This window comes from Rhinolophus sinicus, linkage group LG16 (genome assembly GCF_036562045.2).
Source record: "Rhinolophus sinicus isolate RSC01 linkage group LG16, ASM3656204v1, whole genome shotgun sequence".
Classification (NCBI taxonomy): Eukaryota; Metazoa; Chordata; class Mammalia; order Chiroptera; family Rhinolophidae; genus Rhinolophus; species Rhinolophus sinicus.
The window spans coordinates 37,265,165-37,283,315 of record NC_133765.1 but is presented as its reverse complement, the minus strand read 5'-3'; the positions used below and the strand labels follow the sequence as shown (position 1 = coordinate 37,283,315).

The 18,151-nt window shown below is 51.0% G+C and overlaps 1 protein-coding gene across 1 annotated transcript in view; it reads right to left on the bottom strand.

Moving 5' to 3' along the window:
• TMEM132C (transmembrane protein 132C) overlaps window positions 1-18,151 on the bottom strand; it is a 248,787-nt gene that overhangs the window by 85,167 nt on the left and 145,469 nt on the right. Inside the window, exon 3 of the mRNA XM_074321410.1 lies at window positions 1,017-1,163. Coding sequence (XP_074177511.1) covers window positions 1,017-1,163 — 147 coding nt within the window. The remainder of the gene's footprint in view (window positions 1-1,016; window positions 1,164-18,151) is intronic.

The window sequence follows — 18,151 nt, the reverse complement described above, 5'->3', positions numbered from 1 at the left end:
CCCAAAAGTACAGACATGATTAGGTGTGTAACATTAAATCTGTATGACGAAACATTATACAGCCATTAAAAACATGGAGGAATAGTTAATGTCAAGAGAAGATGCTTTCAATATAATTGAGATCTAAGTGAAAGTGCCTTACAAATCTGTGTGTATGAATATATGGTGATGGAAGGAGAACTGACTCTGGGTGATGAACACACAATGGGATTTATAGATGATGTAATACAGAATTGTACACCTGAAATCTATGTACCTTTACTAACAATTGTCACCCCAATAAATTTAATAAAATAAAATTAAAAAAAAAAAATCTGTGTGTAGATTCTGATACCAAATTCGTAAAATAAATGAATCCACTTCACATTCACTATATACCGATGTTATATACATAAAACACGGGAAGGAAATGAAACGTTAGCAGTGGCCACCTTGGGTGGCAGGGATTTTACGTATTTAACTCGTTTTGCCACATACGACTGAGCTTTCCAAATATTCTAAAATGAGTATGTGTGACTGTATGTGCAGAAAGCAATTATTTTAAATAATCACCCGATGTCTACATAGGATCGCACACACCTTGTCCTCATCCATTATTGCCAGGGATTGTCACCTCCTGACTTTAATCGCCCACCCACCCGCTCAGTCCACCCCTCCGTGTGAAGGAGGCACATGGTAGAAAGCCGCCTCTGCCCCCCATGGAGGGCGCCGGGAGCCAACATGGCGCCCAGAACACGCGTGTAGGTGACGGGCGCGCATAAGCCCGGGCAAAGCAGAGCAGCATGTCGCTAACTCGTCTCTGCTCCAAAGCCCTGACAACACACTTTCCGAGTGGGCGGCCTGCCCTCGGGGCCGCAGACGGCAGGGGGTGCCGCCACGGATGCCAGGGCCCCAGATTTCCAGGCCGAGGCTTTCATAGCTCAGTTCAGCAGTGGTGAACGTCTCGGTCAAGTCTCTAAGGTGGAGATGGGGTTACCGGGCCCCTGAGCGGCGCCTGAGAGGGAGGTGGCACCTACCTGTTGCGGGCGCTGGGCCCCAGGCGCTGGCACAGCACGGTGGTGGTGGCATGCTTCCCGCCGTTGCCCAGCTCCTGCTTGGCGTCCCACTGCCGGGGCTCGCTGGGCCGGGTGCTCAGGATGTTCACCCCCTTCTTCACCTTGGCTCTGTGGGAGGAAGGTGGGCGAGAGCACAGAGTCAAGGACATGGCCTGTCCAGAGGGGCCGTGCTCCGCCCCGCTGCCAGCACTGGCTGCTCTGTCTGCTTTGTTCATAGCCAGTGACACTGACAAACAAAGTGCACCAGACGGTGGGAATGCCGTGCGGGTGGATGGGAGAGAAAGGGGGAGCTGCCCCCAGACTCGGGGATCACAGCACATGCTGGCCAGCTCCGAGGGTGAGGGGAAGGGGCCCCTGGACAGCCCCCCATCCAGGAAGTGGCCCAGACAGGGGGTCAGGTCAGGCCTAGGCTGGTCACTCTCAACAGAAGACGACTGTGTCCTGTAGGGTCCGGGGGCACAGTCTGGAGACTTTTTGGTTGTCTTAACTGGGAGGGGGGTGCTGGCATCTAGTGGGTGAAGGCCAGGGACGCAGCTAAACATCCTACAGTGTCCAGAGCACCCCCGGCACACAGACTTATCCAGTCTGCAGTGGCAAGTGCTGGTCCAGAAGCCTGGCCTGGGTTCCCACCCCAGTTCCCCCACTTTGTGGCTGTGTGACTTTGGGCAAATTATAGTCTCTGTGCCTCATTCCCCTGTTCCGTAAATGGATAGGATTATAAAGCTATTGTGACGATGAAATATATTGATACATATAGAGACTGGAACTGTGTCCGACATACAGCAAGCACTTAATAAACAGTCGTTATTGTCATATTGTGCCAGGGAGGTCCCCAGCACACTCATGTGACTTGCAGGGCCTTGTCCTGGTGCACATGAGAAGTGCACTGAGTCAGAGGCTGAATGAAAAAGGGTACAGCGCTCCCCTTACAGCTGCTGTTCCCGCCAATCTCCTGGGCTCTCTAAACCTGTTTATCATCAATAAACTGATGACAGTGACAGCAGATTGAGCAGATATCTACTGTGCTCTCTCCCCAAGTCCCACTTAAAGGAGAAAAGAGACTATCACGGAAGGCATAGAGCCCGCTGGGGACATGCAGCCACATCTCTTGGAAAATGGAAAGCAGATGGGTAAACAGGTAACCGCAGAACTTCCAAAGGAAGTCGTGAGCTGTCCATGGGAAAAGCTAAGAACCGACATGTATACCATCCCCCAGTCTCAGCAACTGGTGGAACAGCTAGCTCTAAAGTGGGGGTACATGGGGGCTAAAATAAGGAAGATGCGCTGAAAACCTGCGTGGGAAGCAGCAGGCTGGGGAGCCCAGAGCTCCGTGTGGGCCCTCGGGGGCCATGGGGGCTGGGTCAGCATGCTGGAAACAGTGCGTGTGACCCTATGTGTCCCGAACATTGAGACTTCTAGGCATTTGTCCCCAGCACTGGACCTTCACTCTCCAGGAAAAGTCCTGGGTCCCAGGGGCTTTGGTACCGACACCGCGGCCTCCGCCAACAGCTAGCCCAGTTACCTTTCAGAGAAGCCGGGAGCCCGCAAGTCCCAGCAAATGGACTCAGAGCCTCGAGTGGCTTTGGAGTCCCTGGTTCTTTTATACGAGCGAACAGGAAGTATTGGACACTGAGAAAAGTCTCTCCATGATACAGAGACCAAAACAGGCAAACAGAAAAGACAAGCACTCTGTAGGAGATAAAGCCTAGGAGGGAAAGACCAAAGTGAAAAACACTCGCAATCACTCCCGTTTACAGAGATGAGAGAAGATACCGCAATCGTGAAACAGAAACAGGATGCTATTAAGAAACGGTGAAGATGAGCCCTTGGAAATTAAAAATATTAGAGCAGCACTGGAAAGTCACTGGACTGGTGGATGGATAAAGTTGAGGAAATGTGTCCGTGGAAGTAGAGAAAACAAAGGAATGGAAGACAGCAGAAAAGATCAACCAACAGGAGGCTTTGAGGCTCCTTATCTGAACAATGGAAAAAACAGAGAGAAGGGGGGGCAGACGCATCAAGGAAACAATCCAAGGAGTCTCCCCAAATGAAAGGCTGTGACTTCCAGGTTGGAAGGGCCCCTGGGTGACGATCCCGGGAATGGGAACAGCTCCACACCCAGGCTCCGAGCGGTACTTGCAGGACACCGGGGACGCAGAAGAGAGTTCCCTGCAGAAGAAAGACCAGGACTCAGCACAGACGCAGCAGCCACAACAGCCGCTCGGGGAACCAGAGACAATGAAAACACTCTTCCCAACTCAAAGGGGAAAGGCTTTCCCACCCAGCACTCTCTTGCCAGCCTCGTGACAAAGGGAACATTTCCACACACGCAAGTCCTCCGAACATCCACCTCCTACCCCCTCGCTCAGAAAGCTACGCAAGGATGTGCTCCAGGCACCAAGGGAGTAAACTGAGGAAGAGGCCTCATGAGGAATGGGAAACAGAAGAGGCAACAGGAATCAGAGGTGAGCGGAGGACCCTGGTGAAGACATGGCTGCTGGTGACGGGAGGCCCACACAGCCGAGCGCCCGCACGGGAGATTCTGGCCACAGTGTCTGCAGGGAACCAAAGTTTTCCTAATAAATTTGAAGCGAATGAATGTGTTAAGAGGAGATTTAGGTAATCAGTGAAGAGTTTGAGAGTAAATGAGAGCTCAATAGACAGAAAATGAAGAAAAACAATAAAAACAAATTAGGTTTTAAAGCTGATGATAAGAAATCATTATACAGAAAAGGAAACGTGATCATAATTGAATCCTCAGTGATACTGTGATGAACACATGTACTTACAATATTTTAAGCATTGAATATTAATGTAGACAAAATATGATTATTACATCGAAAGGATGGAGACATAGAAAGGAATGCATTTATCTGAGGGTGACAAGAGTACATACATACATATATATATATATATATATATATATCGGGGGTGTCAAAAAATGTATAAAGGTGAACACTTTGGTCAACGTGGCTCAAGCAGTAGTTCCCCATCATCAGAAGTGTCTGGACGCTGATGGGAACCACTTTGAGCACCTCTTGCAATTGCAGAAGTTAAACGTGACTTGTATTCATCTTTTGTTATTGGTATATATTGAGTATCACAATTTTAATACAGTTTTTTTTTTCTTTCTTAAAATAGGCATACTTTTTTTGGCACACAGCAGGGGAAACCACCCGCCCCTCTGTCCTAACGCAGGGAAACCCGCGGGCGGGCTCACAGCACACACACCTTCCACCTGTCCTGCCGCGGAAGAAACCCCTCCTGAGATGTGACCGCGGGGACACCGGGTGTTGCTGCGTTTGCACTGGGTGCGAGGGTACAGGCTTCGCTGAAGCATCGTTCTTTCCACTTATGTAAGAGTTCACGCAAGTGGGCGGATTCTTGTTGGGTGGCGCGGGCCGTGTCCTCCCTGTGTGGGGGTGGGGCCGGGAGCCCCCGAGATGGCAGAAAAGCATAGGCTTTCCAAGGCCGATGTTATTAACAGGGAGTTTTCCTCGATGAGGTCAGCGGGTGTCCCATCTTCTCTGAGGAACTAGCTGTGGCAGGAACTCGGGTCCCAGGACGAGAAGTCTTGCAGGGAGAGTCAGGGTTAAAACAGTGGGACAGAGCACAGGCTTTGAGGATGCTGGCTTCTGGGGACAGAGCGGGCGCAAGGTGGCGTCGTGAGAGGCCACCCAATGTGCTGGGGGGAGGGCAGTGGGTGGGACACAGGACCCCCCCTTCCAGGCCTGTCTTTGTGGGTGCTGAGCACTATGACCTTGGGAAAATCACTTATTTGACCTCTGCCCTTTTTCATCATCTGTCACTGGGGTGCGGCCTTAGTTCCGGGGTCCCCCACTTGTGGGACTGCAGCTGCTGGCCTGGGAGATGATTTTGGGTTGTCAGAGACAGCAGTGCCTAATGCCGACGCATCATTTCATTCACCAGGTCAACACGGAGCCGACTGTCCCCGCAGGCGCTGCGCGGGATGCTGGGAGGTGTCAGCGCGGGTCCCTGGCATGGCTGCCCCCGGGGGGCTTCCAGCCGGTCTGGGGGTCCCTGAGCTCGGGCCGCACACACGACACGTGGACAGTTGATACTCCTATCTGGTTTCTCAGTGGTTAAAACCCAAAACTACTCCCCCTCTCTTTAAAATGTGCTGGACTCAGGTGTAATTCGGGGATGATTAAGTGTTCCTTAAAGAAAATCAATGTTCAGTACAAATTTCGAACACAGGAAGCGTAATTTCCAGCCCACAAGCCATCTGTCTCAGGGCCGCTCTAATCTCCATGTGAAATGCTCTGTCCAGCGGCTTCTGAAAGCCGCTGAGATGGTCTCTGCTGGAACGTGTGCCCATCGGGTGTCCAGAGGGCGGCCTGTGGGAGGGGCAGGTACCCCTGGTGTCTGGCCCTGGAAGGCTGAGTCTGCTGCGAGCTGAACCTGGTCCTCAGAGCTTGTGTAAGAGCAAAACATACATAACCAGTTGCTATTACGGAGGGACTTGTCCTTACCTCCAAATCCCGAACCCCCAGGACCTCCGAGTGTGACCCTGCAGGGACACAGGCTCTTTATCAAGTGAGGTTCTTGGGGGCCCTCATCCAATAGGACTGGTGTCCTCATGTTCTTATAAGGCGGGGACTTTGGTGGATGGACGCTGTACGGGGAGGATGCCACGTAGTCTGAAGACGGCTGACCACAAACGTGGCGGGAGGCCCCAGGGCAGACGCTCCGTCAGAGCTCCCAGAAGGAGCCAGGCCTGCCCACATCTGGAAGGTGGACTCTGGCCTCCAGAACTGGGAGGCAGCACGTCTGTGGCTGAAGCCCCCAGCCTGTGGCCCTTTGTGATGGCAGCTCTAGAAGCAAACACAGTGGCCAACTCTAAAACGAAGTCGAAAGCTCCCGTGTGAAAGCCTGGATTTCTGCGTCTGAAACCTGGGTGAGGTCTAGTCATCCGGCAATCGCTTTGGGCGCCTCCCCTGTGCCCAGTGTCATTCTCAGTGCGGGGTCCCCGGGGCCACACATCTTCCTTTGGAGAGCTCACGTACCAGTTGGGGGCATCAGACAATAAGCCAAAACATAATCAAGATAAACAGCATGTCAGGCGTTGGCAGAGGTTGTGGCGGAAAATAAAGCTGGGAAGAGAACAGGTGGGTTGTGGTAGGAGGTGTGCTGTCACGTAGGATGGTGTGGAAGGCCATCAGGCAGAGCCTGGGGGATGGGGAGGGAGACCCACATGGATGACGGAGATGGGCCTATTTTCAGCAGGAAAAGCCCATCGCAAGGCCGTGTGGCGGGCAGGATTCGGAAGTTACCACCTGAACTCACAGCCCTGGTTACTCAAACACTAATTTTGCTCTTCAGGGCACTTGCAGATGGAAATCAAAATCCCAAGTTGATCTTAAGACAGGGAGATACCTAGGTTGGCCTGATCACGTCACACCAGCCAGCCCTCCAAAAGCAGAGTTCTCTCTGGCTGGTGGCAGAACAGGTATCGGAGAGATTCTGATGTGGGAAGGGTGCCGCCTGCTCTTGGTGGCTGTGGATTTGGAGGGGCCACGAGTCAAGGAATGAGGGTGGGAGCTGAACGCGGCTCCTGGCTGACGGCCGGCAAGGAACCAGGGTCCACAATATTTCACACCAGAACCCAGACTTCATGCCATTTCACATGTAAATACTTCACGGTTTTGAAAAACATAATCATCTTGCCACCATCAGACCTAACAAAAAGAATAATTTCAAAAGGTCGAAATTTCCCTCATTACCTCAAGCATATTGTTTTATAGAATTCATTTGTTCCCATCAGAATCCAAGCCAGGCCAGCCCAGAGTCACATCTGAGCGTTATGTTCTTAAGTCTCTTTTATTCCATTAACAGTTATCCCCTCCTTGTATCACACAATTGGTATTTTATGAAACACTAAGTCACCTGGCCTATTACATCCTCTTTCTGGTTTGATCAGATGGTGTCTCTGCATGTCAGTGAATTTGTTTCTCTATCTCCTGTGTTTCCTTTAAATTGGGTGTTAGGACTGGAAACGTGGGTAGGTGCAGACTGAGTGGTTTAGGCAAGAATACTTCATGGGTGGTGCCCTGTATTTCTCACTGTTTCATGTACTGACTCTCCGTACAGGGGTCCCCCTGTACTGAAATGTTTTATATACATATTTCCGGGATGAATGGTGCTATAATTTAATATTACACAGGGCAGGGTGAGATGATACATGTGTTAAGAAACGCTGGTTGGGCACCAGTTTAGCATGGCTCTGAGAAGGCATAGTTTTGGAAGGGATCAAAATGTGAAGTCATCTTAGCTTTGGGGCAAAAAGGCGGGCATAGTCCCAGCAGAGTAACGCAGCTTTCCTTGAGGCAGACATCTGTCCATCTAGCCAGCCCTGCCAGCCAGCCAGCCCGGCATGGAAAGGTTTTCTGTGCAACATTCCATGGAGGGGTCCCAGCCCACCCTGCTGTAACTTATCTGCCCCAAATGTCACTCTGAGCCATGCTCCAAGGCCGTGGGTCTCAACCAGGGGTGATTCCCCCGCCTCCTCCAGGGAGGGGACATTTGGCAAAGCCTGTAGACATTTCTGGTCGTCATGCCTAGGGGGTGGGGGGACAGGTGACATCTGTGGGTAGAGGCTGAGATGGTGAAAACTACCCTGCAATGCACAGGAAAACCTCCACAACAAGGAACCGTCTGGCCCCCACCCACAGCAGTGAGCAAGTGAGAAACACGCTCTCAGGCCGAGTGCGTGGCGCAGCTGAGCGAGCCTGGCCCGCGGAAGACGCTCCAGCCTGATACCAGAGTAAGGAGCGCGCTCCCCCAACACGCTCGGGGCACCTGCTGCCCTGAGGTTACTGTGCCGTATCCTCCCCGAGCGCACGGGACCGTGTTTCCCATCGCGCCTCGTCCGTTTCAGACAGCACGCTGGCACGGGGCTAATTTAATGACCGGAGAAGAAACTGTCCCGAGGACAATTCATGCTGAGGTCCAGGCGCCAGTCAGTGCGCACGACGCGGTGAGCGAGGACGCGGGTTCCCCAGGCGAGACCCAGCGGCTGGACCGAGCGCCCGCCCACGCAAAGCAAAGCTAGTGGTTTCCTGGCGCCTCAATTTACGAGACTCTTTGGAGGTAAGGAGAGAGCCACGCAGTCCGCGTTCACGAGAATATTCCCAAACTAACACATTAAAATTTCTAGAATCAGCCAGGCTCTCTGCTAAGGGTTTTCTGTGTGTTCGTTTAAAAACAACACCTCCGTGTATCATCAGACAAAGGCAAATCGAAACAATGAGCTGTCCACCAGCACCTTCCAGAATGGCCCCAATCCAACAGCTGAGGAGGCCGTGGAGCCACAGGAACCCTCACCCATCACTGGCGGGAACGCACAATGGCGCAGCCACTTGGGAAGACAGCCTGGCGGTTCTTACAAAAGCAAACCTAGACTCACCGTACCATCCAGCAGTGCTGCTCCTTGGTAGTCACCCAAAGGAGCAGAGAATTTATGTCCACACAAAACCTGCACATGGTTGTTTATTCATAATTGCCCAAACTGGGAAGCAACAGAGACTTCCTTCAGTAGGTGATGGGTAAATAAATTGTAGTCCATCCAGACAGTGGACTATTACTCAGTGCTAGAAAGAAACGAGCTATCAAGCCATGAAAAGACATAGAGGAAACTTACATGTGCCTTAACAAGTGAGAGAAACCAACCTGAAAAGGCTACACTCTGTGATCCCAACTCTATGACCTCCTGGAAAAGGCAGAACTGTGGGGCCAGTGAAGAGATCAGGGGTTGTCGGGGGCTCAGGGGGAGGCGGGGTGACCAGGTGGAGCACAGAGGGCTTTCAGGGCAGCGAAACTGCTCTGTGACACCACAGTGAGGGATACATGTCACTACACATTTGTCCAAACCCGTAGAATGAACCCCAGGAATGAACCATCATGTCAACTGCAGACTCTGGGTGATGAAGCCTTGTCAGTGTAGGTTCCTCAGTTGTGACAGATGTCCTGTCTGGGGGTGCTGATGACGGGGGAGGCTGCATGTGGGGGGGCCAGGGGGGTATGGGACATCTCTGCACTTCCCTCACAATCTGGCTGCAAACCTGAAATTGCTTTTTTAAAAAGGGTCTTAAAAAACAACAAACTCCCCCAACAACCCCTCTGAGTAGGTCCCATTACCATGCTCCTTTTTGAAACAGGTGAGAAAGAAGAGACATCGATGGCATGGAAACCCCGCCTCCGGGTCCCCCAGCAGTTAAATGGCAGTTGGGGTCTGATCTTCACAGTCTGACCCACCCCTCAGTAAAGGGATCTGTGATCTGTCATAAAGTGCAGGCTTGCAAACATTGTCGCTGACATCAGCTTTCCCCACGGGGGTCGTACACGGCACATCCCACGTCTAACTTACAGGCCAGCTCACTACCCTGTAGCCCAGAACCACTGGAGCAAAAGAATGTATTAATAATAAAATCCACAAAGGGCGAAGGGCTCATCCATCAAACCTAACGGCTCCACAAGTCGCTCTTTGCAGGAACCTGCCGCCTCCTCGAGGGACTCGATGGCCAGTCACAGGGGGAGCTGAGGAGGAGGAAGATGGCCTCGGTGCAGATGGCCCGTGGAGATTTCATGAGTCTGACCCCGAAGCAGGCCTGAGTATCTCAGCGGGGCTCCTTTCCCCGCAAGGAACAGAAACTCCCTCCCCATAAGCAGCTGAGCAGGGGATGCTAACGCCAAGCCCCAGAAGGGGGGACCACCACAGCGCAGCCACGTTCCTGACCCCCCCTCCCCCAGTCCCCCAGGAATTCATCTTCCTCTTGTTCTTCTGTGGGTTACCGTTCGGGACACAGGGTGCAACCATTGCTGCACCAGGCTCTCTGCAGGGCGACCAAGACAAACGTCTAACCTGCCGGGCATTTCTCCTGCGTCCCAGGAAGTCAGGCAGTGGGGGGTGGGATTGAGAAGCGTGTGCTTGGGGTCCCCTGCCTGGCTTCAGATCCTGCCCCTGACACTTCCTGGATGCGCTCTGTTCTTGTTCACCACTCACGGCCCCACACGGCCCGCTTCCCCACGTTCTCCCGCCTACCTGCCTCTGACCTCGCTTTGCAGCCCCCACTCACGATCCAGCCACGTGGGCTCCTGGTTCTCCTGCCTCTGAGCTTTGTTCTTACTGTTCCCTCCTCCTGCGTGCCCTTCCCTCAGTACCTGCATGGCTGGTGTTCTCCTCTCCTCTTTGCTGAAATCTCACCTTGGGAGGCCTGTGTAACATAGGCCCTGCCCTATCTTTGTATCTCCTGACCCCACTTGATTTTTCTCCAGAGCCTTGATCACTACCCGACATATGCAATTATTCGTTTTGGGGGCGTGCATCTCCCTCACCAGGACGGAAAGGTCCTCAGAGGAAGGACCTGGCTCCTCTGTCCACGGCAGGATTTCCAGGGTCGAGAAGCATAGCTGGTCCATGGCAGGCTCTCAAAAAGATTTACTGAGAACTTTCAGTAAATATTTGCTGAGCGCGTGATTGCCCTGTGACTGGCAGTGAACTTGGTTTCTGAAATACAGAGATAAGGCTCAGAGTCACACCCGCAGAGCCCTCATTCTAGGACGTTCAATATTTTGGTTCAGTGTCTATTTTCTCTCCCAGCAAAGTAGCTTACGGAGGTTGGAGCAATGAAGCTTTCCGTCTTCGACTGCGAGCTCTTAAAAGGCAGGGTCATATTTACATGGTCGTCCTGGGATGCAGATAAATACAGGCCTTCCAATGCCATCAGCTGCCCCTTTTTGTGCCATCAGCTGCCACTGAGCCCACTGCACCTCGGGCAGGCCGGCAGCCCCAGGTGTTTCTTCGGAAGGCTTTTACGGGTCTTGGGGGCTAACTGCTTAGCTCATCAAAGTAAGGCCCCCTCAGAGACCTGAGGCACTGAGAAGTTAAGTCCCTTACAGCCAGAAAGGGGCAAGGCAGGTGTGCTCCACCATCTACATTCTACTTGTTGCAAGAAATTAGACTTCTCTCCGCAGGACACGTACAAAACGGGGCTCACCCATTGAGTGCGACTAATGCAGAACACATTTGAGCCCTTGACGTGATGGATTAGTAATGCTTTGGGCTGCAAAAAATTAGTGTAAGGAATGCTTAGGGAAGAAAGACATTTGCTTGTCTCAAGGAACAAGACTGGCCACGGCTGTCTATGCCTCCATGACGCTCTTGGATCTTCTCACATTGTCTCAGGGGAATTGCAATAGGTCTTAGCACATGTGCTTTCACTTCCATCGCAAGCAGGAAAAGAAAAAGGCAGGGATATGGATACCGGCAAAAGGCTCTCTCTTCAAAGGACTGTCCCTGAAACACACCAGAAGACTTCCCTTTACAGCGCACGGGCCAAAGCCCACCCCGGCTGGAAGGGGAATTGGGAGGAGGACCAGCTGGCAAAAGGCAGTGGGACGAGGCCAACCACGGTTCATCCACTCATCTTCTGGAGATCAGGACATCCCCACCTGCAATCCCAACCACATCAGACATCTACCGGCAGTGAAGAGGGACGGATGGCTACTGGGCACTGAATCAACTCCACAGGCATCTGCCACAGCAATTGTTTTGGGGGCTCCTTCCAGCTGAAGCTACAGCATTGCTCCTGGGGACAAACGGAAGATGAGGGCAGGCTCGTGTGCCAGTCTCGGGAAGGGCACCCCCGTAGCCCCAGGGCACCCTGGGCAAAGAGGGGCGAGACGGCTTTCCCTAGAGCTTGTGATAAACAGCGCTTCTCGTCTGGCTCAGGGGCAGTTGCATTTACAACCAAAGCCCATAGATTTACAGAGAGCTGCCGTGTTCCCTATCGGGAATTCTGTTGTTTCCACAGGTACCTTTTCTATATGAAAAAAGGAAGAAAAGAGAAAACCAGAGCAGAGAACTCTATCCACCCCAACGCCTGCTTTAGAAGGTCATTTCCACCTGAAAGCTGACCCTGAGTGTCTGACAGCAGAATTTGAATGAGAGGCTTGTTTGCTCCCAATTCACAAATTACGGTTTGTAGCTTTCTTTTTGATGAATTCTGTCCCGGAGTTTGCCTTCTAGGGTTAAAATTACATACTTGGTTGAACAAAGGTGCACAACTAAAGACAGATAATATCCAGGGCCACCAATGACAGGCTGTCGCTGAGCTATGTAGGGCTAACGCCAGCAGGAGGGGACTCTCGGCAGACAAGCCACAGGTGGCATGAAGTGTTCTCGTGGTTTAGAGACAGCCTGTGGCAGCACTCCAGGCCTGCGGAGACTGCGGACGCCACCACGGATGTTCTGAAGACATCATAGAGTGACCAGACTTGTGCTCTGTGCATTCCACTGTTTTTCCAAAAGGTCCCTCACGTCTAGGACACAGCTGACCTTGAATAAATAGCAGCCCTCTTCTTCCTTTGTCATAACAGAACCCACGTTACTCCAAGGAACCCATTCTGTGTTGTTCTAATGCAGCTCAGCTTGTGTCCACCATAACGACCACATCCCCGAGCCGTGGCCATTGGGCCAAGGGTGAATCGTGACGCAAACTTGGCTCATCCGAGTTCTTTCCATATTTTTGTGGCATAGGAACAGCAAACCTGTGCCTTGTCAAGGGTCAGTACGCTGGGAGATTGTGAATCGGAAGCTGTCGGTGGCATCCGGTATATACTGTGGACATTTTGGGGACATAGAGAGAAAGGCAGAACCTCGATGACGCCATTCAAACACCTGGATACCGTTCTGCTTGGATGCAGCATGACCTCCAGACTTTTCTGCTAGGAGAGTGAATCCATTTCCTTTTTAAAATAATTTGGGGTAAAACACACACAACATAAAATTGACCATCTTCACCATTTTTTAAGTGCACAGTTCAGTGGCACTAAGTACATTCGCAGTGTTTGTGTAGCCGCCCAGAACCTACATCTTCCCAAACTGACACTCTGTCCCCATTAAACACTCACTCCCCTCCCCCTTTCCCTCAGGCCCTGGCGACCTCCATCCTACTTTCCTGTCTGTGAACTTGACTCCTCACGAGTGCCTCTTGTAAGTGAATCACCCAGGATTGTCCTTTTGTGACCGGCGTATTTCACTCAGCATAAGGTCCTCCCGGTGCATCCGCATTGTAGCCTGTGTAACAGTTCCTTTCTTTTCAAGAATCCGTATTGTTCTATGACACGGACGGGCCACACTGTTCAGTCATCCATGGGCGGACACTGGGCTGCTTCCGCCTTCTGGCTGCTGTGATTCATGCTGCTGCGAACACGGGCTGTACAAATACTGCTCGGAATCCCCGCTTTCAGTCACTTTTGTGTATACACCCCGCAGAACTGCTGGATGATTCCATCTCCTTTTGCTTTGGCTTGAGCGGTTTGAGTTGGGATTCTGTTGAATGCGACCGAGAGTATCTTATCTGGTACCACTGACACCTCCCACGCCCGTGGCAGAGGGGACAACAGAGTATCCCCAGGAGGGCTGGCCCCTCTTGCCTTTAACCACGTCTCCGTCGTCATTTTGGACAGACAGGAAACAAGTCAAACCTTAGTCAAGAATCCTCAAGCGGAAGCGCTCTTCTAGAAGTTCTAGAACGCCTCTGACTGTTCAGGTTGCCAGAGAAACTAGGAAGGGGGCGTCACCATAAACAAACAGCCTGGGTGGCTCAGTCAGGCTTTTCTATGCCTCAGACACATGCGTTCTTTCCCCTGCCCCACCTCAGAGCATGTGTATTTTCCCTGCCTCCTTCCTAAATGATTTCCCACTCAGATCTTCTGGGGATGGGCTCATCCTACCATCTGCGTCTCCGAGAGGCCAGCCCTGATCACTCTTCTCCTTTCGTCTCTAACACAACTCCGTAGTTTCGTTTCCTCAGAGCACGATTACTAACTGAAGGATTGAATGTGCGTTTTTGTGTGTTTTCTATAAGTAGTGAGTCTTCCCGGTACAATATAAGCCCCATGAGAACAGGGACCTTGTGTGTCTTGTTCACGGCTGTATTTCCCTCAAATAAAATAGGCATTTCATAGACACGTGGAGATGGTGTGAACGGACCCACGTGGAACATAGTCACTAAAGATGCAGCTAAATGCTGCATGTATGTTGCTGGATTCCCCACAACCAGGATGCCAACTAGCTCCAGGCTGGGGGAAGGGAACAGAAATTTCTACGTAAATGAATAGTGTTTGGGGGACAGACAGGTGAAATGGGGTGAGTGTCCGTGTGTAAGGAGCCGCAGAGCAGTCCGTGGTCTCAAAGGGTGGCCGAGGGTCCCCAGGGTTCCCCAAGCCCTTTCATGGCGCCAAGAGGTCACCCTTTCTCCAACTGCTGGAGGCCAGATGACCTCCATGTCCTTCAGTGTAGCATATGTACAGCAACACAGCATATCAGCGTTAATTCAGAAGCAATGGGACAATCCAGGTGCCTCTGACACACAAGGGCTGCAAAAACGGGGAAGAATGAAACTCTTCTTGTCAAATTGGTTTTCTCTTGCAAAACAGCTATTTCTCACAAAATATACAATGTATGTTAACATGTAATAAGCCTACTCTGATATTTAGGATGGATTATTATTATCACTCGTTACTACAAAATTTCCAAAAAAATGATCAATTTTGATATCTCGTACTATAAACACTGACGCATAAGACCCACGTAAACAACTGCGTTTTGGGGTTCTCAATAATTGTTAAGAGTATAAAGAGTCTGGGACACCCAAAAGCTGGAGAACCTTTGGCCCAGCTGTACAAGAAAACTCGGATGGTTCTTACACCCTGACCTGAGCGCTAACGGACAAAGTGAGAAACAAGGTGGAGGAAGAAAGCAGGAAGGGGGGCATCTACAGACAGGTGAGAAGGTGGTCTGGGGGTGGAGCACAATCCCCGTCACTCTCTGGAACTGAGATCCAACAGAAAATGAAAATAAAATGACACAACCAAGCAATGTTAATAAGAGGCTCTGATAGAAAATGTACAGGAAGAGTGGGTTGCAAGTCGGGGCGAGGGAAGGTCTACACACGGGGAGCGAGCAATCTGGAAGGTGTCATGGAGAAGGCAGGCTTTGGGTCCTGTCCTGTCACCAGCAGATCTAGAAACCGACTGCACTAATTAAACCGAGCTACGTGGCTCCTGTAATACCCGCAGACGTTCGCGGGTACAACCCAGGGTGGTGTGGCCGGCTCCCTACTTGCTGTGTGCACTGCTAATTGTTGTGACAAGATGTGACAAGGGCACGTGTGAAACAGCTACAGGGAATATACACCCTGGTGTTCTTGAGAGAGTGTGGCGTTCAGATTTCCACCCCTGTGGTCTGACCATGTGTCAAATCAATGTGGTTGGTGTTTGGGTCCAGAAAGTGCGGTCTCCACAGCTCACACAACACATAGCTCAGAAAAGACCAGGGAACCACTGAACAAAGCACTTTCAGCAACACGTTAGGATACGGAGACAAGGTCCTGTGTGAATTCTGTATGTGGCCATGTTTACCTCACTGGTGGAGACATGCAACAGCGAAGCACGGGGAATGGACGTAACTTGCGATGGGCTGGGGTTTAATTCTGCCTCTGCCGCTTATTAGATGTGGGACCTCAGGCAAATGTTTGAGCTCTCTGAGTCTCAGTTTCCAACCATGGAAAATGGGGCTGCCTCATGGAACTGTCACATGGATAACTTGATTCGATGGGGGACGTGCTTATCTCAGTGTCTCATGCTGACTGGCTGTTGTAAAACCGGGGGTTACGCTATTGGAGGTGTTACTATTACTATTACCTTGAGCCTCTACATAAAGGTTCGGGGAGTTGGGGGTCACGTCCGATTCCAGCCTCTTTGGTGGACTGGCTCCGGTACCATGCTCTCCCTACGAAGGGAAAGTAAGTTTCACTTCAAAACGACGAATAAGAACATATTTAAATGGCGCTATATTTTAAGACTACATTTCCTTTAAGATGAAGAAAATGAACTTGGTGGTGAGGGGGACAAGCTCTGGACCCAGCCGGTTGGATTCAAGCCCCAGCTCTGCTCTGCGTGGGCAAATTAACTCAGCTGACTTCTCTTTGCCTCAGTTTCTTCATCTGCAAAATGGGGACATAATCGTATTTACGCCAGAGGGTTGCTGAGAGGGTGAGTGAAGATAACACAAGGAAGCATTTGCACAACGCCTGCCTTCGAGTAAGCTCTCAATAATTTTAACTGAAAACAGCCATTCAAAGCATAGGAGCTGCTGACCCAAAGAAGGGTGAAACCCAAGAGGCAGGACGGGGTCTCCTCCATCTTGCCCAGAGGGTTCCTCTTTATCAGACTCAAAAACCAGCCAGGTAAGTAGATGAGTGCGGGTGGGATTGCGTTTTTGTTTTTTTTTAAATAAAGATACACTCTTATCACATGTTAAACATTAAGAATTATCCTTCACGTTCATGAAGACAATAAAAGTGACGAGGCTTATGATGCAAGGTCTTGGCCTTAAGCCTCAGTCGTCAGAAAACACACCTAGAAGGGGAAGGAGGATGAGGAGGGTGACGAGGAAAGAAAAAGGAAAGGACGCTAACGCCAGCAGTCCAGGGAAATGAAAATCAGAACAAACACGAGGTACCATTTGCCACCCTTCAAACAAGGAAGAACAGAAATGAAGGGTGGATGGAGGTACGTGGCACTAGAGGGGCAAATGCCCCATTTACATAAACGTGAAAGGGAATGCTAAACGTTCAGCTATTGAGCACAGCCACAAAGCAGTGCCTGCTACAAATAAAAACCCTCTTACCCTCTGAGCCGGTGAGTTTCCTTCTCGGGCTTAGTGCACAGACATACGTGAGCGGTCACCGCGGCTCTGATGGAGCGGGTGACAATCGGGGTCACATCTGGTGGTTTTCCCAGGACAGCTGTCTCGGGATTATGCTACTGAGACATCCCTTCACTCTGAGAAATTCCCAATCTGGACAGTGACCCGCAGTCACTCTGTCAGGAGAAGGGCTCAGTGCTGTGGTACACCCACGCAAGTGTGGGATCTCTGAGAGGTGAAGGGGAGAAAGGGCAGCAGAGGGGCCCAGGGGAACGTCCCCCAGGACACCTTGAGGGGGAGGGAACTCAAGCGCTGCAGAGTGACGTGAAATGCCGCATCCCCCAAACCGAACCAACCTAGCATGTAGGCATTTTATGTATAACATGTAAATCAGATGCAGGAACATGTAACGTTGCGTTCTGCTCTCTCCAGGCCAAACAGTTTTCTAGGTTCTGTAAATATACGACCACATTTAATCCTCACACGGAACTATCTAGGGGGCAGGTGCAATCCTTCCCAGGTGAGAGTTGGCAAAAATCTCCATCATTATCTCCTCAAATACTCTTTGAGGCTCAGAGGGTCAGATCACCTGCCCAAGGTCACCCAGCTTGGAAATAGTCAAGTGGGCTTTCAAGTTAGGACATCTTCCAGTTTCTGGCATCACAAGAGTGTGTGTACGTACGTCTGCAGGCATGCACCCCAATCGTTACCGCAAAGAAGTGAGGGTGGGGGTCTAGATTGAAGCTGAAGATCAAAAGAAGCACCACTTTTACTTGTAAAATTTAAAAAAAACACTTACAAAAGGTATCTTTACATAATTTTTCATAATTAAACATATATTTTTAAATCCACTGAAAAGTGGAGCTGATGTCTCAGCAATGACTCAATACCTCGTATCGGGTCCAGTTTTGTCCCCCAGGGACCGTGTCTTTCCGAATGATAACACCTGTGTTTCCGTCCGTACAAGGACCTCACATCACAGAAACGGGAGGGTGGGCATTGCAGGCAGGACGGTCTCGGAGCCTGCACCGCAGGCACCATTCTACCTTTCCGCCTTCCTACCTAAGCTATCGTTGGTAAAACTCGTGAGTTAATTGCAAAGCAACTCCGGACCACAACCAAAGAGTCCTCGAATATATGCCTAGGTGCTTTCCACCTCAATCTCATTAATTGTGATCACACTATTTCATTTTCTGCGCAAATAAGCCAGTGGCCCAGAAAATACAAGCTTCATCCACCAAGGGCCTGGAAAGGGCAGGGCTAAGCGTCAGAGCCTTCATCGCACATTTGTTTGTGCCACGTAAGATGTCGATTCTAATAACAGTGAAAAAGCTGCAGCTTAGCCGTCCTTGCCCCCGAGCGT